The sequence below is a fragment of the Oncorhynchus mykiss genome, chromosome 26 (assembly GCF_057628025.1).
Source record: "Oncorhynchus mykiss isolate SJ-2025 chromosome 26, ASM5762802v1, whole genome shotgun sequence".
NCBI classification, from domain to species: domain Eukaryota; kingdom Metazoa; phylum Chordata; class Actinopteri; order Salmoniformes; family Salmonidae; genus Oncorhynchus; species Oncorhynchus mykiss.
In genome coordinates, this window is record NC_143047.1 from 41,115,176 (window position 1) to 41,122,978 (window position 7,803).

Below are 7,803 nucleotides of genomic sequence, written 5' to 3' on the forward strand. Positions count from 1 at the left end.
TCAGGCGTATTAATACGCCTCTCCCAGCAGCTTCTGCTCAAAGAAAATAGGGCAGGCGTAATCATAATCTGCTTCAACAGTAAAATGAAGAAGTTTGTTTGATCATTGCCAGCATCTGATTTGGTTACAATAAGTTCACAGCTCTGAGGTGTTGCTGTTAGGCTATTGGAGATGCTGTGGAGAAAATATTGTATACAGTATCAAGACTTTGTAAGAGGATAACCATGTCTTGTTTTTTGCTTGACGGGCAGGTCAAGGGTCAGCTTGTGTAATTTTGGTGCACACACACACACACACACACACACACACACACACAGACACTAGGAGACACTAGAAAAGCTTTCCCACCACTTCAAATAGATGCGGAATATTTCCAGTAGAAATCAGTCAATAATTTAAGAAAATAGAAACCATATGTACTTCGAGGAGAGAGAAACTATAGGAAGAGAGAGAATAAGCTGTATAGAGAAACACACGTCTCCTGGGACTGCTGTGTGAGACAGTGGGAGGGAGATGAAGAGAGAATAAGCTGTGTAGAGGAACACATGAGTCTCCTGGGACTGCTGTGTGAGACAGTGGGAGGGAGATGGAGAGAATAAGCTGTGTAGAGGAACACAAGATTCTCCTGGGAGTGCTGTGTGAGACAGTGGGAGGGAGATGGAGAGAATAAGCTGTGTAGAGGAACACGAGTCTCCTGGGACTGATGGAGAGAGAAAGTGAAAGTCAGCAGAAGACTGATAAAGGGAAATATATAGAGAGATGGAGCTATACAGGAAGAGACCGAGAGAGAAATAGAACAGAGGGTGTGTGTGTGTGTGTGTGTGTGTGTGTGTGTGTGTGTGTGTGTGTGTGTGTGTGAGTGAGGGAGGGAGACAGAGAGAGAGACAGAGAGAGATAGAGGGAGAGAGTGAGTGAGAGTGAGAATGAGAGAGAGAAGGAGAGAGAGGAGAGAGAGTGGGAAACAGAGACAGAGAGTGATGGAGAGTGGGAGAGAGAGAGCGAGAGTGAGGGAGAGTGGGAGAGTGAGACAGAGAGCGAGAGAGCGGGAGTGGGAGAGTGGGAGAATGAGACAGAGAGAGTAAGACAACGATAGAGTGGGAAAGTGATACAGAGAGAGAGCGACAGAGAGTGGGAGAGGGAGACAGAGAGCGAGAGAGAGTGGGAGAGGGAGACAGAGAGCGAGAGTGGGAGAGGGAGACAGAGAGCGACAGAGAGTGGGAGAGGGAGACAGAGAGCGAGAGTGGGAGAGTGAGACAGAGAGAGAGCGACAGAGAGTGGGAGAGGGAGACAGAGAGCAAGAGAGAGTGGGAGAGGGAGACAGAGAGCGAGAGTGGGAGAGGGAGACAGAGAGCGACAGAGAGTGGGAGAGGGAGACAGAGAGCGAGAGTGGGAGAGGGAGACAGAGAGCGACAGAGAGTGGGAGAGGGAGACAGAGAGTGGGAGAGGGAGACAGAGAACGACAGAGAGTGGGAGAGGGAGACAGAGAGAGAGAGCAACAGAGAGTGGGAGAGGGAGACAGAGAGTGAGAGTGGGAGAGTGATACAGAGAGTGAGAGTGGGAGAGTGAGACAGAGAGCGAGAGAGGGAGAGTGATACAGAGAGCGGGAGAGTGAGACAGAGAGAGAGCGACAGAGAGTGGGAGAGGGAGACAGAGAGTGGGAGAGTGAGACAGAGAGAGAGTGACAAAGAGTGGGAGAGAGAGCGAGAGTGGGAGAGTGTGCTTCCATCCCCGGAACAGAGTAGGATCACAGCCTTGTGTTCTGCATCTCAATGGACGCCCAGCCACCAATACTGATGAGCCACAGAGTGTGTGAATTCCCATATACAGCGTTATCTGTTCTGGGTAAACGGATAGAAATCCCAGTCCACACTGTCCCTAAACTTCCCTTTGACCTGGGCATTCACACCCTTCACTATTCAGTATAGCATTGTTTCTAAATACATTCAAGAGCCAAGGGAGTCAGACTTAGATTTGGTCATGAGTGATTAGCTTGCAGTTTTCTCTGAAAGGAATGGAAGACGATGCTTAAAAACACAAGATGAAAATATGTCTTCAATTCATAATAATTCTCTGTTTTGTTTCACCTTTAACGTTCTACGTTTGAATCCCTCTCAACAGATGCTAACATTCCATTGAGGAAAATGCTTATACAAATCTGCCCCAGATACTGCGGTGGCAAGGGGTGTGATGTAACGCTAATGCCTTTACCTCTGACTGGGTTTAGGAATGTTTCGGGAAGTGCTGTTTATTGGTCACCAATGGAAAAAACACCCCCCCCCCCCCATGGACTCAATTGTACCATTTCCTCTTTTTCCTGCTATGGATGCTGGGTTAGTATTCATGACTTTGTTAGGAACAGATGCTTAGAGACCCTGAACGCCTGATGCTGTGATGAAACATTCATACCACTTCCTGTGGGATTTAAGCCCTTTACTCGGGGGGGTGTAGGTATCATGGGTTATTACCCTGCGTTGTGTGACACCCTGTCACCAGTATTCCCCGTTCCCCTTGACAGAAAGACGATCCTGGTAAAGGTTGAGTGCAACATTCACTATTTATTGCACAGTTGGTCTTGTCCAGTCCAATGTTGTCCAGTCCTATAAAAGTCTGTTGTCCTCCTGCAACGCGGACTCAGTCACCCCTTAGAGGGAATGGCAACATTCACTGTGTGTGTTGATGCAACAGCTGGCGTACAGGGAATCTATGAGGACGATGCTTTGCATTTAGTTCAGACGGCTGAAAGTAAAAGTCAATGGTCTTCATTATGAAACCCTCGGGAGTTGAATTTACATTTGTAAACTGGTGTGTTTATCTCTAGTTTTTTTTTTTTTCTTTAAATCAAACATTTTGTGCTGTTCCTAAACCAACAAGTGAACTCCCACCCTCAGATGACTTTAAGAACTCTTAAGTTGTAGTGCAAATTTGAAATCAAAGACAAAAACACAAACATAACCCATGAAAATGATAAGGCAACATTTATAAATATATCCCCCAAAAAGTATCTTTGTTAGGAAAAAGGTACAAAAGTTTTGTCCTGCACGAGTGAGAGCGACATGTTTTTCAGTTCCTCAGCTGACTTTACTGCCTTATAGCCCAGCTGATGTAGAACCTTGTGACACGTGGCCTGCGTGTACTCCACCATGTCGTAGGACAGTTTCAAGCGCCAGCTCTCGGCGTTGGCCGCTGAGTCCCTCACCGTACCGTACTTGTGTTTAGCCGACAGCTCGGTGCTGCCCCTAGTGTTGGTCTGTATCCACTCCTCCACGCTCTTGTCCATCGGCAGACCCAGGAAGTCATATATCTCCATGGTCTTCAGCAGAGGGTTCCTGGACAGATCCTCGTAACGCACCAGCATATACTTCCCTTTGAGCCAGTGGGGGTGGCTGAGTCCTGTGGACACAGAGCCGAGGAAGTCCTCACAAACCACCGTCAGCTGGCTGAGGTCCAGGTTGTACGGCCTCCGCCCTGTGGCCCTCCAGATCCTCCACAGACGGTAGGTGTCCCGGAAAGTCTCGATCCGCGACGACAGGATCCCGCGAGGGTCGCGCACCAACTGGATAACCTTGATGTTCAGCCGTGGATCCTCCACCAGCGCTCGCAGGTCCCCGATCTCCGGCACACGCACAACCTTGATCGCCACATGCCGCTTCTCGCGGCAGGCATCGGCCGCCAGGGTCATGTTGAGGGGGGCACACTTCTTGACGCAGTCACCCTCCTCTACATTGGCGTCGGTGGGTCCAAAGGCATCACACACGGGCAGCGAGCATAGCGCCCGGCTGGCCCCTCTGCGGAACAGCTTGTCCGTGGTGTGGTTGGCCGGCGCCGGCTTAATGTAACTCTCTAGGAAATAGAGGTCACAGCCGTAGAGGCTCCGCAGGAGATCGCGACTGGCACCCAGCATCACCCTGCGGTCGGCTGCGTTGCGGCTGTGAGATAACCGAGGGATCAGAGTGGTCTGGACATGGTAGAGGGGCTCGAATAGGTAGAAGATGTCAGCATGCTGGTTGAGCAGCTGGCCCACGAAGGAGGAGCCGCTGCGCGTTGTAGCCAGCACCATGATGTGGGTCTTACGGGAGGCGTTGAAGCTGAAGTAGGGGTAGTCGTCGCAGCCGGCACGCCCCTCTATGGGGGACTCTGTCTCGGGGCCTCCCAGGAGGCCACAGTTCTGGGGGCTTGGCACGGGGCAAAGCTGGAAGGGCTTGGAGGTGAGAGTCCGGATGGCGGTGTACTGGATGGCGATGGAGGCCAAGGCCAGCAGGATCACTGCCTTCCAGGAACATTGCATGGCTGGGCCACTTCATTTAGACGGCGGCGGTCAGAGCCAAGTCATATACCTGAGGGGGAAGGAAATAATGGTTACACTAGAGAACAACGGCGGTCAGAGCCAAGTCATATACCTGAGGGGGAAGGAAATAATGGTTACACTAGAGAACAACGGGGGTCAGAGCCAAGTCATATACCTGAGGGGGAAGGAAATGATGGTTACACTAGAAAACAACGGCGGTCAGAGCCAAGTCATTTACCTGAGGGGGAAGGAAATAATGGTTACACTAGAGAACAACGGAGTAACCCTGCTATTGATGCATATCATTGTACTATAGCCTCTAATAAAGAACTGAACTTGCAACAGTTGTTGTGAAGTGTATACCAGTTATGTAATGATGCATGCATCAAGTGTTGAGAGCCTCAGTTTGATGTGTCAGTGTAGTGTATTCTGTGTCAGTGTAGTGTATTCTGTGTCAGTGTAGTAGTGTATTCTGTGTCAGTGCAGTGTATTCTGTGTCAGTGTAGTGTATTCTGTGTCAGTGTAGTGTATTCTGTGTCAGTGTAGTAGTGTATTCTGTGTCAGTGCAGTGTATTCTGTGTCAGTGCAGTGTGTTCTGTGTCAGTGTAGTGTATTCTGTGTCAGTGTAGTGTATTCTGTGTCAGTGCAGTGTATTCTGTGTCAGTGTAGTGTATTCTGTGTCAGTGTAGTGTATTCTGTGTCAGTGTAGTAGTGTATTCTGTGTCAGTGCAGTGTGTTCTTTGTCAGTGTAGTGTATTCTGTGTCAGTGTAGTGTGTTCTGTGTCAGTGCAGTGTATTCTGTGTCAGTGTAGTGTATTCTGTGTCAGTGTAGTGTATTCTGTGTCAGTGTAGTGTGTTATGTGTCAGTGTAGTGTATTCTGTGTCAGTGTAGTGTATTCTGTGTCAGTGTAGTGTATTCTGTGTCAGTGTAGTGTGTTATGTGTCAGCGTAGTGTGTTCTGTGTCAGCGTAGTGTGTTCTGTGTCAGCGCAGTGTATTCTGTGTCAGTGTAGTGTATTCTGTGTCAGTGTAGTGTATTCTGTGTCAGTGTAGTGTGTTGTAGTGTGTTCTGTGTCAGTGTAGTGTGTTCTGTGTCAGTGCAGTGTGTTCTGTGTCAGTGTAGTGTGTTCTGTGTCAGTGCAGTGTATTCTGTGTCAGTGTATTCTGTGCCTCTGCTTTCTATGTGACCTCCAGCGATGCGCCAGATGGCTTTCCCTCTGTTGTGGCTTGTTGCTTCTACTGAATAAGCTGATATCAAAAGTCTCTTATGTCCACTGAATGCTCAATCACTAATGTACTGTTAGTTCACCCTCCACTAATCTCTGCCCGAAAGGCAGGGGTTGAGAGAGAGAGAGAGAGAGAGAGAGAGAGAGAGAAAGAGAGAGAGACAGACAGATAGAAAGAGACAGAGAGAGAGGGAGAGAATCAAGTAGCCAGAAATATAAATCAAAATGAATTGTTTCTCTGACCAGCTAGCTTTTGTAATTGAAATAATATGTCTGTGTAGAGGTGAGTGCAGAATATCATTCACAAAGACATGTAAAACCATCCACAGTAGCACAACGTTCTACGGTTTGAATTAATGTCATAAAAAGGGGGAATCCATAAAAAAATGAATTAACATGACAATTCAAAAGGCTTTGTGTGGCAGTGATACATTATGTAGGATAAATGCCTTTGTATTTCTGTACAAAAAAATGTGATCGCTCTGAATGGTAGTCAGTCACTACAATCAGCATTCATCATCATCATCAGCTCAGGCTCCTCTTTCGGGGCGCTCAGTTCCGCTCTGATTCCACCTCAAACGAATTCACATTGTTACACCGGGAACTAAAACCCAAACGCTGAAAAATATAGACTTTTAGAATGTAACGACTTTATTCCAAACTATAGGCCTAAATTAACCTTGAAATATTAACATATCATAATGCTCCCTCTATCCGATATCACTACAGAACAATAGGAAATGTAGGACATTAGATGTCAGCGAAATAAGTGCAATCAATGAATGGTAGGCCTAAGCATCTATTTGTTAATTTATTATTTCTGTAGATAGTGGTACCTATAGCCCAGGTTATTCCTCTGACAGACACTTGAGCAGTGGCCCAATATCATAAGAAATCAGCACACGATAAGAGAGCATAGACTATTACAATTGTAACAACGCATTAAACAACGCTTTGCCACTATGTGGTTGGAATAATTGCGCCACCTGTGGAAAAGTGATGTTTTAAACAGCATGCGACTGGCAAGTAATGTCTACCGACAGAGCTAACGGTTTGTGTCCGTCTGTGCGCGCGGGGACGCAGGGGTAAGCTTCTCTGATGCATATACGCTAAATATAAACATGTCATGCACCACAACCAACTAACCAAACATAATGGAAGGCATGGATTGAGTATTTGTAAAACAATAACTTTATCCACACATTGGTACATGTTTTAAATGAACCTACCCTGCTGCAATTAGATCGCACAATATAATGGAAACACATTGAGCACGTCTGTTTCCACAGGATAGCCTAGTTACCTTATTGACGGCTGTGTTTACGGACTGCCGTCAATCGCAAAGAAAAGTAGCAGCCGTGCGATTTTTCCAATCACAGACAACGCGTCTGGTTTCCACTAAAGCAGTATCCCCCCGGTACGCTCCTCGGCTTTGTCCCCGCTTCTGCCATCGGGATAGCGGAGAAATTAGAGGAATATTCTTGCGCAATAGATCCATGAGTATTCACACTTAAGAAACCATTTACAAAACCGAATAGTGTCGGGAAACACCCTACATGGAAAAAATAACTGATTCAAATGAAAGATGTGGAACACCAGGAGCTTCGTGCACTGCATCCGTCGCGCAGTCAGGTTTCTTTCAACTGATGCGAGGAGGCTGTGTGCGTGTGAGGTAGGCTACACATGGACTGAATGTCTGGACCACCCCCAAACGCTCCTCTCTCTGTCTCTCACGCTCACACTCACTCACTCACTCACTCACTCACTCAAATTCAAACGCAGACTTAGTCAGGTTTTTAACCCGTTAAGAACACTTGTCAGAATGTACCCAATGGCCACAATTATCCTGTTATTGGCCCCCACTGGGCCTGCTGTTTATTTGGATTTGCGTACGAGATTATTTCAGAAACTAGAGGAGATATTTGCTTTTCAAATAAGATATTAAGATGTTAAGTATATAGTATGTATAAACTGGAAGTAGAGGACTAAGCGTTGTTGTTCACTAGTTTACTCAATTAGGGGAGGGGTGGCAGGGTTAGAAAGTAATATAAAGAAAAATATATTTAAAACAAATATGTGAATATAAATGTATATATACATACATACATATATATATACATACATATACAGTAGAGGTCAAAAGTCTGGACACGCCTACTCATTCCAGGGTATTTCTTTATTTGGACTTTTCTCTACATTGTAGAATAATAGTGAAGACATGTAAACTATGAAGTAACACATGGAATCATGTAGTCACCAAAAAAAGTGTTAAACAAATCAAAATACATTTTAA

General features: G+C 46.4%; 1 protein-coding gene across 4 annotated transcripts; it reads right to left on the reverse strand.

The window, feature by feature from the left end:
• Window positions 1-2,535: 2,535 nt before the first annotated feature.
• LOC110513834 (carbohydrate sulfotransferase 1-like) lies at window positions 2,536-7,258 on the reverse strand. 4 transcript variants are annotated; one of them, XM_036964366.2, is made up of 2 exons: window positions 6,814-7,258; window positions 2,536-4,334 (listed from the first exon to the last, which is right to left on the reverse strand). In XM_036964366.2, the coding sequence occupies exon 2, from the start codon at window positions 4,283-4,285 to the stop codon at window positions 3,008-3,010; it is 1,278 nt and encodes a 425-aa protein (XP_036820261.2). In that variant the 5' UTR covers window positions 4,286-4,334; window positions 6,814-7,258; the 3' UTR covers window positions 2,536-3,007. The 4 variants fall into 4 exon arrangements, 2 of the variants coding, with proteins under 2 accessions (XP_036820261.2, XP_036820262.2); XM_036964367.2 differs by having other exon boundaries at window positions 6,740-7,213; XR_016492350.1 differs by lacking the exon at window positions 2,536-4,334 and adding an exon at window positions 4,373-4,397 and having other exon boundaries at window positions 6,814-7,236.
• Window positions 7,259-7,803: the final 545 nt, after the last annotated feature.

Coding starts and splice junctions, on each gene's coding strand:
- LOC110513834 (XM_036964366.2), bottom strand. CDS start 4,285: ATGCAATGTTCCTGGAAGGCAGTGATCCTGCTGGCCTTGGCCTCCATC.